The sequence below is a fragment of the Cebus imitator genome, unplaced genomic scaffold (genome assembly GCF_001604975.1).
Source record: "Cebus imitator isolate Cc_AM_T3 unplaced genomic scaffold, Cebus_imitator-1.0 Scaffold84, whole genome shotgun sequence".
NCBI lineage: Eukaryota > Metazoa > Chordata > Mammalia > Primates > Cebidae > Cebus > Cebus imitator.
The window spans coordinates 2928117-2943223 of record NW_016107399.1 but is presented as its reverse complement, the minus strand read 5'-3'; the positions used below and the strand labels follow the sequence as shown (position 1 = coordinate 2943223).

General features: G+C 46.5%; 1 protein-coding gene across 3 annotated transcripts in view; it reads left to right on the top strand.

Moving 5' to 3' along the window:
* The first annotated feature begins 2221 nt into the window (after window positions 1-2221).
* Window positions 2222-15107, top strand: part of FAM78B (family with sequence similarity 78 member B) — a 115187-nt gene continuing 102301 nt past the window's right edge. For all 3 annotated transcript variants that reach the window (XM_037740480.1, XM_037740481.1, XM_017534060.2), the window contains exon 1: window positions 2222-3231. In XM_037740480.1, the coding sequence (XP_037596408.1) occupies window positions 2969-3231 (263 nt within the window). In that variant the 5' untranslated portion in view covers window positions 2222-2968. The remainder of the gene's footprint in view (window positions 3232-15107) is intronic.

Sequence of the window (15107 nt, the reverse complement as noted above, 5' to 3'; positions counted from 1 at the left end):
TCTCAAATGCAAATGCAGTCAGGCCTCTCCAGCCCCACAGCACCACCCTAGCTAACAGAAGGTCAAAACATCTGTCATCACAATATTCTGAAACTCTGCCTCCTCTATTCTCTATATTGATGCAGAGTAATTTTTCTCAAAATGCATGGCTTGCCTTGTTTGGCTTCCACTGGAGTTTAAGATATGGTCCTATCAAAAGAACAGATATTGGGCCCTACTAAAGGGTGAAGGGTAGAAGAAGGCAGAGGATTGAAAAAAACTACCTATTGAGTACTATGCTTATTACCAGGGTAATAAAATAATTTGTACACCATACCCCTATGATATACAATTTACCTATATAACAAACCTGCACATGTACCTCTGAACCTAAAATAAAAGTAAAAAAAACAAAATTATTCACCAAACCCAGTGATCAAGGTTAATATCTCCAGTAACAAGTTGTATTGCTAGCACGTACCCCCGACATGATGCAACGAGAGGAGCACTTCATCTTCATGGTAGTCATCCCCAAAATCCAAAATCCTGGTCTGATCATGAGGAAACATCAGATAAATGCAAATGAGGAACATTCTACAGAGTATCTAACCAGTCCTCTTTAAAAATGTCAAGGTCATGAAAAACAGAGAAAGACTGAGAAACTGTCACAGATTGAGAAGACTAAGGAGATGTAATGACTAAATGCAACATCATATCTTGGATTAGATTCTAGGAAGAAAAGACATTAGTGGAAAAACAAGTAAAATCAAAATAAAGTCTGTAGTCTAATTTTAAAAAGAAAAAAGATATGGTCTATCAACAATCAACTGATGCTTGGACAGTGATTCTGATGTCCATGGTCGACACATAAGACTTTGAGAAATGCCTTGACTGTGAGTTTCTTCCCCCAGAATAGATGAGTTCTTTCATACCTCTACGCATTTTGCATTTGCCAAATGCTGGTCCTGTACTACCCATTTACCTTTCTCTTTTCGGTGAGACTCTTTCTGTTAGTATTCAATTTAAATGTCACTGCTTGAGCAAAGTCTCTTATAAATCTCTCAGTGGCTATCCTGTCTGGTCTTTCACAGCACTGGATACCCAGCTCCACTAAAGCAGGTGTCACAGTTTACTATAATAACTTGTTAACAGGTTTATTTTCTCCAGTGATCCACGTGCTCTTGTCCAACTTCGAATACCTAGTACCTAGCACTATGCTTGGCTCCTGCCAGGCAGGCAGTCAGCCTTTGCTGAATGAAAGGACCAGTGATTGAGGTCTGCGGCTACATGGTAAAATGAGAGAGATGAGTCATCAAAGGGAAAAACCGCTTTTTTGTTAGCTATAAAGTGAACCAAGGTGTCAGAACAGTTAAAATAAGGATGAAGGCTGCTTTTCGATCTCAATCAATTTTCAAATTACTCGTCACACCTGTCCTAGCTAAAGACTAACTCTAGCACCTCCTGCGGCCTGTTAGTCGGTATTTCACACTTGGGCAGCAGATCCAGCAAATGTTCAATGATCGGAGAATAAATACCTAGATGCTGTACGCTTTGAAAATATAAATGTAAGAAGATGCCTAGTAAAAGCATCTGCTAAATATCTTTCCTGTTTGGCACATTAGACTGCAGTAGGAGACACACGACCGTGGTCATATTGTACACAATGCCCAATGTCTGCCAAAACTCTGGCGTATGGGTGACTTAGTGTTGTAGTTCGGAGGGATTCTTCCGGTACCCCCACTACACACAATGGTGGAAAGAAGAGCTTCCAGAACAAACCCAGTCAGGCAAAGAGGCAAATCCACTGCATTTAGTAACATTGCTGGAGCCCGCACCTCACCCTTCCTGAAGGTAGGATGCTAAGAGGGCTCAAGCCTAAATCTAATCCAACAAGCTATATTCTAAATAACGACCAATCTCTGATAAAGCTTTTCCCCTAACCCTTCTGCTGCCCCACTCATTCCACAGCCCCTACTGGGCTACCGAGTTCCACTCTGGACAGCGCCGCGCCCTGCTCAGCCCCACCCACCCGGTGGCGCTTGGGCCCACCTCCCTCCCCCACCCCCACCCCCACCCCCACCCCCACCCCCACCCCGGGGCGCCACCTACCAGGGCCCCGCCCCGCCCGAGCCCCACGTGCCGGCCCCACCCCGGCGCTAGCGGCCCTTTAAATACCCCCACCCTTACACCATTCCCCCCCCCCCCACCCGGACGGCAGCCGGAGAGGGACAAAACTCATGGCGTACAGCCAGTTTCCTCCGCGGAGCTCGTCCTGTGCCGCCCCAGCCGGCGGGGCTCTCCACCCCGGGCCGCAGCCTCGTGGCGCCCCCCGAGCCGGGGCGGCCGGACCGAAGAGTGTCGGCGCGGTCCAGCTACGGGGCGGGGCCGGCGGGAGCTCCGGTCGCCGCCGCCGCTGCTGCCTCCGCCTGCCGCTCGGGCCGCCCGCTCGCCCGCCGCTGGGTGCGCTGCACGCGGGGGGCAGCCGCGGTGCAGAGGTTCATGCAGCGGCGGCGGCGCCGGCGGCTGCTCCTGCTGCCGCCGCGGAGGCAGACAAACCGGGCGCTGCCGCCGCCGCCCTCCCCCGGCTCCATGCCGCCGCCGCTGCCGCCTCCTCCTCTCCGGCGAGGGGCGGGGGGCTCCGGCCCGGGGTGGGCACCACTCCTCGCAGCGCCGCTCCCCTCCCTGCCCTCCGCCCCGGCGCTGGAGCCGGCGAGGGCACCAGCCGCCTCCTAGGAGTGCACTCTCCGCTCGCCCTGCTGGTGCGAGGGGCGGGCGTGGGCGGGCGTCGGGGCAGTGGGGACCCCACGCGGCTGCAAGAGGAGGGGGCTTCCCCAAGGATGCCCGGCGGCGGCTCCCCGCTCCCAGGTACGAGCTGAGCCTGACCGGGAGCTAGCGGCGCGTAGCCATGCCGGCGTGACGGGCGCCCCCGGCTGCCCGCGCGGGCCCCCGCGCTGCCCCACGCCGCGCTGTGCCGGCGCCGGGCCGCAGGATGGGCTGTATCCAAAGCATCACCTGCAAGGCGCGGATCCGGCGCGAGAACATCGTGGTGTACGATGTGTGCGCCACCATCGACCAGTGCCCCACGCGCATCGAGGAGACCTCGCCCATCGTCCTGCGCTACAAGACCCCCTACTTCAAAGCCTCCGCCCGCGTGGTCATGCCCCCCATCCCCCGCCACGAGACCTGGGTGGTAGGCTGGATTCAGGCGTGCAACCAGATGGAGTTCTTCAACACCTACAGCGACCTGGGCATGTAAGCGACCCGCTGCGCGGCACGGGAGCGGAGTCCGCGCCCCCGGCTTTGCTCGCCACCTTGACCCCCCTCCCCAGTTCCTTCCTACTGCTGTCCCCATCCTCTTTCTAAACCTTCCTCCCGCCTCCTCTCCCACCTCCCTCCTCCCTACGCTTTTGTTTCAGTGACAGGGCGGGTGTAGGGAGGCTCCTCGCGAAGGCATTTTCTCGTGGTTTGCTTCTGACTCCTCAGAATCTACGCGAGGAGAGCGGTGCGGGCCGGGAAGAACGCGACAAGGGGGGTTCGAGAGGCAGAGGTGGGGATGTCTGGCGAGTGCCCGGCGAGTTTCAGGGCGCCGTCTGTGCTTTGTGCAGCTCCCCGGGAAGAGTTTGGGGGAAACCATATAGGAGCGGAGTGGGGTGCCGGGGGCGCAAGGGCTGTGCGGCGCGTCTTTTGGAGAAACGCGAGCGGGCTTGGAAGAGCAGGTCCCGGGCGTCCGAGCTGGAGTTGGTAGTTCTGCCCTTACCCTTCTCGACTGCTGAATTCAACCCTTGTCCCCCAGGCCAGGGAGCCCGGAAGCGTTTCCGTCTGGAACAGCAAGTCCGGCAGAGTTGCCTCTCTGTCTCCGCGCCCCCTGGACCGGTTCTGGTGGGGAGCTGGGAGGCACCAGCTGCGTCCCGGCCAAGCAGGGCGGATGGCCTTGTGCGAGCAGCCTCCGGCTGGCGCGGCGCGGAATGTTTCTTATGCTAAGGGAAAGGATGGTTCCCTTCTCTGTCTAGGGTCCTTACTTTTCAAAACTTTCCTAATTGCGACGCTGGAAGGGATTCCCCCGGCGCCCACCGCCGAATTCTGTCGGCGTGCTGGGAGCTCTCCAACTTTCAGCAGCGCGGGTTGCTGCGCGCCGGGCTTGGCTGCTGTGGTGGAGACCCAGGATCGCCGCGGCTGCTTAACCGCCAGGGGCCGCAGACTGCGGGCGGTCGCGTCCGGGACTTTTGTATTTACTAAATTTTCGTAACTCTCCACCTGCCTCATTTCAGAACTAGACTCTGAGCAGGTGGTAACGACAATGGCTAAAAGGTTTAGGGCCTGTCTTCTACCTCCTGTTACAGTGTAGGTCTAGAACACCTTGATTAGCCTGCAGCCTACAGGGAAACCTTTTTTCTGAAAATTCAACCTCATTTCCCTTATTAATCTAAAACTCTAGAGCTCCCAAGGTTCGCCTATTTAATATGGATATGGGGTGGGGGAGTTCCCATTTTAAAAGGTCAAATCCTCTTTTTAGCAGCAGTTTGCAGGCTTTTTACTGCACTCTGAGAGCATGTAAGTTAACACTAGTCACAGGCGCTAAAAGAAATTTTGACAGGTCGTTTTGTTTTTGCCTCCCAAAGATTTTGCACTTTTCTCTTTGAGCACAAAAGCTTAATGCTAGAGAAAACTCGATTTCTAGTGAAGAAATGTGGCGCCCAGTTTCCAGTATGCCTCCACACATTGTATTCTTCTTTCTGGAAGATAGCTAGATGTGAGAAATGGGGGGTATGTTATTTTGGGTGAATCATGACATTTAAAAAGAGACACGCCCTCAAAAGAATGATTGTATGTGAACACATGCGTCTCTTAAAGCTTCTTTTTGAAGTAAATCCATTATTTCCAGCCAAGTCAAAGAAAGCCACAGGCAGGGCATGAGCCCTCCCTCTCATTTCCTTGGCCTCAAGGCCTCACTGATGGCAGTGGATAATCTTGCTGGAGGACAGTAACTGCTCTCCCCAACAGTCTGGGGCCCCTGGTAGAGGAGGCCAGGAATGACTGTGCAGAAGCAGCCTCACTTTTCCCAAGACTGAGCAGCAGAGCTCTCTGTTGCCTCAAATCTCTTACAAATCAGTAAATAAAAAGCAAACATATAAAAACAATTCTTTCTGTAAAACTTATTTTACCTTAGGAGAAGTCAAGTTGAGATACAAACAGACATGGTAGTTGAACTTCATGGAATCTATAGGGAAGTTATGTCCTCACTGGAATTAACTTTAATGGATGTGAATCGGTGAGAGGACTCCTGACCCTTCCCCACTGAATCCTTGCATTTGGGATTTGGAAAGTGGTTTTGTTTTTAAACTGTGGCTTTTGGTGTTTTAAGATTCTTGGTTTTCATGTAGATGTAGGAGAGCAAAAATAGACCCCAAAGAAGTCGTAAAGCATATTATTACAGATTTGTGTCTGCAGTCTACCTGTCTCTTCATGGTTGAAATAATTGCTGTGTGTTTAAAGCCACTTTGGAGCCCAGATTTGAATGAACCAATTTCCACAAGATGTTTATTCCCTGAAAACTTTGCCAGTGTAAACTTTTTTAAGGGAACTCATATTGCATGAAAGCTGCTGCAGTGTATTAGTTGTTATGTCTACTTGGCCAATACCTGAATTGTAAAAAACACCACGGAGTTAATTTTTACCCCTGTGCAGTGTTCTGTCATGTAAACCATGATGTGGTGAAAGGGTTTGGGTTAGAAAACACCTTTTCAATATTTTGAAAAGGACTGTGCTGGAGGAAATCCACAGCCTAAAATGGCGAGAAACTTCTGTCTGCAGGATTGAAAGAAAGCCTGAGGTTTTGTGGCTTAAATTTTAAACTTTTCCAGGAAGGAGTAGGCTTTTAAAAGCACATTAGAAATAGTTGATGGCCATGATGGCCAGAGCTGAATTTGAACTTGAACTCCTTGCCATGGCACTTCCTCAAATGACTCTATAGAAACCAAGGGGGTAAATAGTTGTGCACCTATTTATTTCTCATTTGGTCCTGGTGAATCTTGCTCGTGCAGCCTTGAACAGACTGCTGCAAGTCTTCATCCCTGGGGGAGGAAGGGCTCCTGACTTTCTCAATCATCCTGTCAATAAGCAAACATTTACCAAGTGCTTCTGATGTACAGGCAGCACTAAAGAAAACAAAGGAATATGCACACAGTCTCACTGCTCCTCATTATAGGATGACACATGCAGAGAAAAGCAGTGCTCTTTGGCAGTGTGGAAGAAATGCCTAAGAGAGAGCCGGGGCAGGCAGGGTGTTCTAGAGGTGAGTGGACCCAAGGTGAACTCTGAGGTATGGGAAATAGGTAGGCAAGGACAGGGGACTAATTCCAAAGGGGAAAACCAGCAAAAATATGGAGGTAGGAAAATAGAAGGTGTTTTAAGGGGGCATAAGTTGGTTGGAGTGTTCAAGAAGGAGGACAGTAGGAGATGAGGTTTGAAAGGTAGGTTGGGATCTGTTGAGTGGGACCAGAATAACACAGTCTGGAAAAGGAAAAGAGTAAAGTCAGATTTCTTGACCAGACAGAGGATGTCAGGAAGCCCTTCATACCTTCTTTATACCTCTTGAGTATGCAGAAGTTTTCCAACAGAGGCGGAAGACAGTTTATGATGGAACAGTTTCAAATGTTGGAGTACGACTCTGAGGAGGTGTCCTGAATAAGATTTGAACAAGGAATGGGGCTCTTGGGCCAGGGATGGATGAGGTGAAGCTAAGGTCAGGGAAAGCCGATAATAGCTAAAGGCCCTTCTCATTCTCTTTGAGTCTTCTGGGGCTGTAGGGGAACTCTCCATGGTCAGCCTAGGGCTGATAGTATGGAAACCATCTCAGCTGCCAATACGGAAAAGTTTGGCCTGTATGAAACTTTAGGAAGTCATAGCTTACTCTTTTCCTTCAAGAGACAGCTCCTGCCTGTCCCTCTATTCCTCCTTCAGAGCCAAGGTTATTGAGGATTTAACTGTACCTACCCACCTCTGTTGCCTGTTCAGTTTAGTCCAAGCTGATTTCCTTTATTCTTTTTTTATTTATTTTTTATTGCATTTCAGGTTTTGGGGTACATGTGAAGAACATGCAAGATTTTTGCATAGGTACACACATGGCAGTGTGATTTGCTGCCTTCCTCCCCTTCACCTATATCTGGCATTTTCTCCCCATGCTCTCTCTCCTCAGCTCCCCACCCCCCACTGCCCCTCCCCCATTTCCCCCCAACAGACCCCCTCCCTGTGTCCATGTGTTCTCATTGTTCAACACCCGCCTATGAGTGAGAACATGCGGTGTTTGATTTTCTGCTCTTGTGTCAGTTTGCAAGCTGATTTCTATCTGTTCTGAAACTGCTCTTGCTAAGTTCGTCTGTGACTTCTATGTTACCAAATCCCTCAGACGCTTTTGAGAGACTCACCATTTCAGCCGCATTCCTTGTAGTTGACAGCTTCCTCTGTCTGGAATCACTCCCATCTTTTAGCTTCCATGCTACCTTTCCGCTGTTCCTTTATCTCCATCTTATCTCAAAATAAAGTTTATCGGGACTTTTTTCTTCTGGTTCTATGCTTTCCCTGGGTAATTGCATCCATCCTAATGGTGGGAGGTAATCTCTATGATACACAGTCACCTCCAGTCAAGATGTGTGTGTGTCTTTGCATAATGATGACATGACACAATGAAAGACATCTCAGCCTTAGGGCATCCAAACCCAACTCTCAATTGCCACTATAGCTCCCACCCAAAATCTGCACCTTTGCCATTCCTCATCTTAGTAAGTAACACCTCCACTCTTTGAGTTGCTAAAGCTAAACCATCTGTGTGTCTTCCTAGATATTTCCCCACACATCCAGCCCATCATTAAATCCTACTGGTCCCATCTCCAGAATATATCTGTAATCCAGCCACCACTCTCTCTGTCTACTGCTACCATCTTAGGACATGTCACCATCAACTGTCACCTGTTCCTGCAGAGACTTTCTAACTGAACCTATTACCACCATTCCTGTTCCCCTCTAGTCTACTTCCCACATAGCCAGAGTGATATATTAAAAGTGTAGATGTTATTACTTTCTTGCTTAAACCTCTTAATAACTTACCATTGCAATTGGAATAAAATTGGATAATCTCTTGCATGGGAGACCGAGGCGGGCAGGTCACTTGAGGCCAGGAGTTCAAGACCAGCCTGGCCAAGATGGTGAAACCCCATCTGTACTAAAAAATCCAAAAATTAGCTGGGCATGGTGGTATATACCTCTAATCCCATTCACTCAGCTGGCTGAGGCACGAGAATTGCTTGAACCTGGGAGGTGGAGGTTGCAGTGAGCCAAAATCACACCACTGCACTCCAGCCTGGGTGACAGAGCGAGACACTGTTTCAAAAGAAAAAAAGAAAATCTCATTCTATTCTCTGAATTTCTACTCTTAAGCTATGTCAGCCTTCTTCCAGTCTTTCAGAAGAACCGACTTTATCCCAACACAGAACATTTCCGCATGCCGCTCTCCATCTGAAATGTGCTTCCTTCCTGCACTGCTCTCGCCAATTCCCTTTCCTCATTCAGGTGTCAGCCGTTACCTCCTCAGAGAGGCTTCCCCTGATCTCACAACTGAAATTAGGATCCTCTGTTCCTTTCCTTAATGACGCCCTGTTCTTTCACTGGTTACCATTAGTAAGACTAATTAGTGAGAGCATAATTGTTTACTTAATTTCTGACTTGTCCACTACACTATACATTTCATGAAAGCAGATGTCATATCCATCTTGTTTATGAACAGTGCATGGCACGTAGCAGATGTTCAATAAATGTTTGGTACAAAATAATGGAATGAACTATTTTTCTGACCTGAAATAGTCTGTGTCCTCTTCAACAAATCATGTCTCTTCAAAATTAGCTTTTCATGTTAAACCTAAGCCTGACCCACAAAGCTCTTGAACCCAAGACACTCCAGCAGTTACTTAGCACTAACATAGAGTTTAACTCCGCTGTGCTTTTGCGTTATTCGTCCTGTGTTACCCCACCAGATGGTCTGCTTCTCACCACAAGGCTTACTTCTGTCATTTCTTCTGTCTCCCTAAGGTGTTCTGTACACCAGGAATGGTGTTCCGCAAACACTGAAGCCTCGCTCTCATATCGCCTACCTGCTATAAAGTGGCATTCAGTGTGTACCCAAAGAGACCTTGTCATAGCACTATTCTACCTGCATCGCTAACTCGTTAATCCCATGACTTGTAGAGGAGAAGGCTAAAGGCCTTGGCTGGTACAGTCATCTCCCCCAGGCTAGAGTTCACCTTCTTGTTACCAGTTACATCCTGCTGCATGCCCAGTTTGGCTTTAGGTGTGGCCCTTACTGGTGACCGTAGAGATAGTCACACAATTGGGCATTTTGCTCTTGAGGACCAGATCGGCCTGTCTGTCCAGGGAGCCTGATGAGTCTCCAGGCCACTTGACCAGTACCCATCCCCCACCCCATTTCCATTACGTTTCAATCAGGAGGTTTGTGGTCTGGAAATAACCAGAACTACTTCTCAGCAGAAACACTGAGGATGCCAATCTAGAGCATCAGATGGGAAAGTAGGATCCAATTTCTTTATTAAAGTCCTGAGTGCCCTTGAAGGGGAGATGGCCTAACCCCTTTGCCTCTAATCTCTTCCATCTCTGCAAAAGAGGAGCGGCAGAGGATTAACTGGTCTTATCAGGGAAGCATTAAGCTCACTGGAGATAAAGCATAACTCTGGAGTTGGAGGAGGGGTTGGAGAAATAGGGGAGGAAATAAATGATTAGGGAAAGATGTAGAGAGAAACAAACGGGGAGTTAACAAAATGTGGCTTGCGTAGCCTGGGATACTAATCTGCATTGCAGGGCACTGGGTGGATTGGAAAATGCAGGGACAGGGGATGGACTGTGAGGGCATCAGACTGCAGGGTATCAGTGGCCTTCCACAGGCAACAGGGGCAGATGCTATTTTAGGGGCTAGGTCTGCAGAGGCATCATGTTCCAGGTTAAGGATGCAAGTGAAAGGGAAATGCAAAATCTGGTGTGGGGTGTACGATCCCAAATATCCCCCCTTTCCCTCTCATACTGCATCCTGATCTCATCTGACCTCCCTAGTTCTTGGGAACTAGGTACTATTATCATGCTGATCTTGCTGATGAGGAAACTGAGTCTCATGCAGTCAGGCAACTTGACTGAGGCTATACATCAAGTAAGTGGCTGAGCTAAGACTGCAAGCCATGTCTTCTGACCCTGTGTCCTGGCTTTCTGTATACTGCCACAGTTTGGCCCGTGAGTGGACAGGTCAGCCCTGCATTCGTATCAGCACTAGAAAAGTTAGTAGTTACGGCGGCTGTTCTTGTCATCATGCACCTAGCTCTCTTCCTCAAAGCTTCTTGTGAGGGAGCCTAGGGTTGCCCAGAGGCTCCAAGTAGTTGATAGCATGGCTTTCTTCTTACCCAGCTTCCTTCCCTGGACCGCTTTGCTCTACCAAAAAGAAAAGTTGTCCCAGATAACAGGGGCTACAGCTTCTGTGTGTTAACACCAAACAGACCAAAAGAAGTTGCTGTCATTTATAGGTTGGTTATTATGGACTCCTTTGAGAAGAGACATAATAAGAAATTAGCAGTAGCAGAGCATCCTGGTGAACCTAACAAAGAGGCAGGGTCCTCCTGGTGCTCAGGGTCCCTGGAAGGGATTGGTGCCTGCCTGCACACCAACAGCAGAGCTGCCCATAGAGTGGGATCCTCCCCCACAGAGGCAGAGTCATGAGGCAAGCTGCCTCTTATTTTCACCAATCCAAATCAGTGTGGTATTTAAGGATGGTTCTAGAGTTGCTACTTTTTTGGGTTTTAGTAAAGAGGGTGTGAGTGTGCCTGTGCTAGGAGACTTGTCCAGATCAAGGAACATCTGGTGAGTCTGGGAGATGCTGTTTGGGAAGGAAAAGGAAGAGAAGGCAAGTAACACACATGAAAGGTCTGTGTGCCTGGCACTCTGTGGGGTGCTTTCCTCACTATGGCCTCCTTGAATTCTTACCCAGTGAGAGAAGTTATCCTATTGTGAGAGCCAGGGATTCTCAGTAACTAGCTCAAGGCCTCATGGCCAGATAGGAGTCAAGCCCATGTCCTCTCACTACTCTGTTTCTTTTGTTCTTTCCTTTGTTCTTTCTTTCTTTCTTAATATATATTTTATTGCATTATAGGTTCTGGGGTACATGTGAAGAACATGCAGGATTGTTGCATATGTATATACATGGCAGTGTGGTTTGCTACCTCCATCCCCATCACCTATATCTGGCATTTCTCCTCACCTTATCCCTCTCCAACTCCCTACCCCCCACTGTCCCTCCCCTAGTCCCCACCCTGACAGATCTCAGTGTGTGATGCTCCCCTTCCTGTACCCATGTGTTCTCATAGTTCAACACCCGCCTATAAGTAAGAACATGCAGTGTTTGCTTTTCTGTTCTTGTGTCAGTTTGCTGAGAATGATGGTTTCCAGGTTCATCCATGTCCCTACAAAGGACACAAACTCATTGTTTTTTATGGCTGCATAGTATTCCATGGTGTATATGTGCCACATTTTCCCTGTCCAGTCTATCATCGATGGGCATTTGGGTTGGTTCCAAGTCTTAACTATTGTAAACAGTGCTGCAGTGAACATACATGTGCATGTGTCCTTATAATAGATTGATTTATAATCCTTTAGATACTCAGTAATGGTATTGCTGGGTCAAATGGAATTTCTATTTCTAGGTCATTGAGGAATCGCCACACTGTCTTCCACAATGGTTGAACTAATTTACACTCCCACCCACATCCTCTCCAGCCTCTATTATGTCCAGATTTTTTAATGATTGCCATTCTTACTGGCATGAGATGGTATTTCAATGTAGTTTTGATTTGCATTTCTCTAATGACCAGTGATGAGCATTTTTTCATGTGTTTGTTGGTCTCATGTATGTCTTCTTTTGAAAAATGTCTGTTCATATCCTTTGCCCACTTTTGAATGGGTTTGTTTGTTTTTTTCTTGTAAATCTGTTTTAGTTCTTTGTAGATTTTGGATATAAGTCCTTTGTCAGATGCAAAAATTTTTTCCCATTCTGTTGGTTGCCAGTTCACTCTAATGATTGTTTCTTTTGCTGTACAGAAGTTCTGGAGTTTAATTAGATCCCATTTGTCTATTTTGGCTTTTGTTGCCAGTGCTTTTGGTGTTTTAGTCATAAAGTCCTTGCCTATGCCTATGTCCTGAATGGTTTTGCATAGGTTTTCTTCTAGGGTTTTAATGGTGTTAGGCCTTATGTTTAAGTCTTTAATCCATCTGGAGTTAATTTTAGAGTAAGGTGTCAGGAAGGGGTCCAGTTTCTGCTTTCTGCACATGGCTAGCCAGTTTTCCCAACACCATTTATTAAACAGGGAATCCTTTCCCCATTGCTTGTTTTTTATCAGGTTTGTCAAAGATTAGATGGTTGCAGATGTGTGGCATTGCTTCCGAGGCCTCTGTTCTATTCCATTGGTCTGTATCTCTGTTTTGGTGCCAGTACCATGCTGTTTTGATTACTGTAACCTTGTAGTATAGTTTGAAGTCAGGTAGCATGATGCCTCCAGCTTTGTTCTTTTTGCTTAGAATTGACTTGGCTATGTGGGCTCTCTTTTGGTTCCATATGGAGTTTAAGGTGTTTTTTTCCATTTCTGTGAAGAAGGTCATTGGTAGATTGATGGGGATAGCGTTGAATCTATAAATTACTTTGGGCAGTATGGCCATTTTCATGATATTGATTCTTCCTAACCATGAGCATGGAATGTTTCTTCATCTGTTTGTGTCCTCTCTTACTTCGTTGAGCACTCCTTTGTAGTTCCCCTTGAAGAGGTCCTTTACATCCTTTGTTGTATTCCTAGGTATTTTATTCTCTTTGTAGCAATTATGAAGGCAATTTGTTCTTGATTTGGCTCTCTTTAAGTCTGTTATTGGTGTATAGGATTGCTTGTGATTTCTGCACATTGATTTTGTATCCTGAGACTTTGCTGAAGTTGCTTATCAGTTTAAGAGGTTTTGGGTTGAGATGATGGGGGCTTCTAAATATACAATCATGTCATCTGCAAATAGAGACAATTTGACTTCCTTCTTTCCTAATTGAATACCCTTTATTTCTTTTTCTTGCCTGATTTCTCTGGCTAGAACTTCCAATACTATATTGAATAGGAGTGGTGAGAGAGGGCATCCCTATCTAGTGCCAGATTTCAAAGGGAATGCTTCCAGTTTTTGCCCATTCAGTATGATATTGGCTGTTGGTTTGTCATAAATAGCTTTTATTATTTTGAGATACATTCTGTCGATACCTAGTTTATTGAGAGTTTTTAGCATAAAGGGCTGTTGAATTTTGTCAAAGGCCTTCTCTGCATCTATTGAGATGATTATGTGGTTTTTGTCTTTGGTTCTGTTTATGTGGTGAATTACATTTCTAGACTTGTGTATGTTGAACCAGCCTTGCATCCCCAGGATGAAGCCTACTTGATTGTGATGGATAAGCTTTTTTTTTTTTCTTCTTCTTTTTATTTTTTTTTTTTAAGAGACAGGGTTTCACCATGTTGGTCAGGCTGGTCTTGAACTCCTGACCTCAGGTGATCCGCCCGCCTCGGCCTCCCAAAGTGCTGGGATTACAGGCGTGAGCCACCGCGCCCGGCCTGGATAAGCTTTTTAATGTGCTGTTGCAAACGGTTTGCCAGTATTTTATTGAAGATTTTTGCATCTATGTTCATCATGGATAGCAGCCTGAAGTTTCCTTCTCTTGTTGAGTCTCTGCTGGGTTTTGGTATCAGGATGATGTTGGTCTCATGAAATGATTTGGGAAGGATTCCCTCTTTTTGGATTGTTTGGAATAGTTTCAGAAGGAGTGGTACTAGCTCCTCTTTGTGTGTCTGGTAGAATTTGGCTGTGAACCCATCTGAACCTGGGCTTTTTTTGGTTAGTAGGCTATGAATTGCTGCCTTAACTTCAGCCCTTGTTACTGGTCTATTCAGGGTTTCAACTTCTTCCTGGTTTAGGCTTGGGAGGTTTCAAGTGTCCAAGAATTTATCCATTTCTTCCAGGTTTACTGGTTTATATGCATAGAGTTGTTCACAGTAATCTCTGATGGTGGTTTGTATTTCTGTGGAATCTGTGGTGATATCCTCTTTATTGTTTTGTACTGTATTTATTTGATTATTCTCTCTTTTCTTTTTTATTAATCTGGCTAGCAGTCTATTTTGTTGATCTTTTGGAAAGACCAGCTCCTGGATTTATTGATTTTTTGAATGGTTTTTTGTGTCTCTATCTCCTTCAGTTCTGCTCCGATCTTAGTTATTTCTTGTCTTCTGCTAGCTTTTGAGATTTTTTGATCTTGCTCCTCTAGGTCTTTCAATTTTGATGATAGGGCGTCGATTTTAGATCTTTTCTTGCTTCTCATGTGCGTACTTATAGCTATATATTTTCCTCTAGAGGCTGCTTTAAATGTGTCCCAGAGATTCTGGTACGTTGTATCTTCGTTCTCATGGGTTTCAAAGAACATCTTTATTTCTGCCTTCATTTCATTGTTTATCCAGTCAACACTTGAGAGCCAGTTGTTCAGTTTCCATGAAGCTGTGCAGTTCTGAGTTAGTTTCTGAGTTCTAACTTGATTGCACTGTGGTCCGAGAGACTGTTTGTTATGATTTCCGTTTTTTGCATTTGCTGAGGAGTGATTTACTTTCAATTATGTGGTCAATTTTAGAGTAGGTGTCATGTGGTGCTGAGAAGAATGTATATTCTGTGGATTTGTGTTGGAGAGTTCTGTAAATGTCTATTAGGTTTACTTGGTCCAGGTCCGAGTTCAGGTCCTGGATATCCTTGTTAATTTTCTGTCTCGTTGATCTGTCTAATATTGACAATGGAGTGTTAAAGTCTCCCACTATTGTGTGGGAGTCTATGTCCCTTTGTAGGTCATTAAGAACTTGCTTTATGTATCTGGGTGCTCTTGTACTGGACGCGTATATATTTAGGATCGTTAGCTCTCCTTGTTACATTGATCCTTTTATGTAATGCCCTTCTTTGTCTCTTTTGATCTCTGTTGGTTTAAAGTCTATTTTATCAGAGATGAGAATTGCAACTCCTGCTTTTTT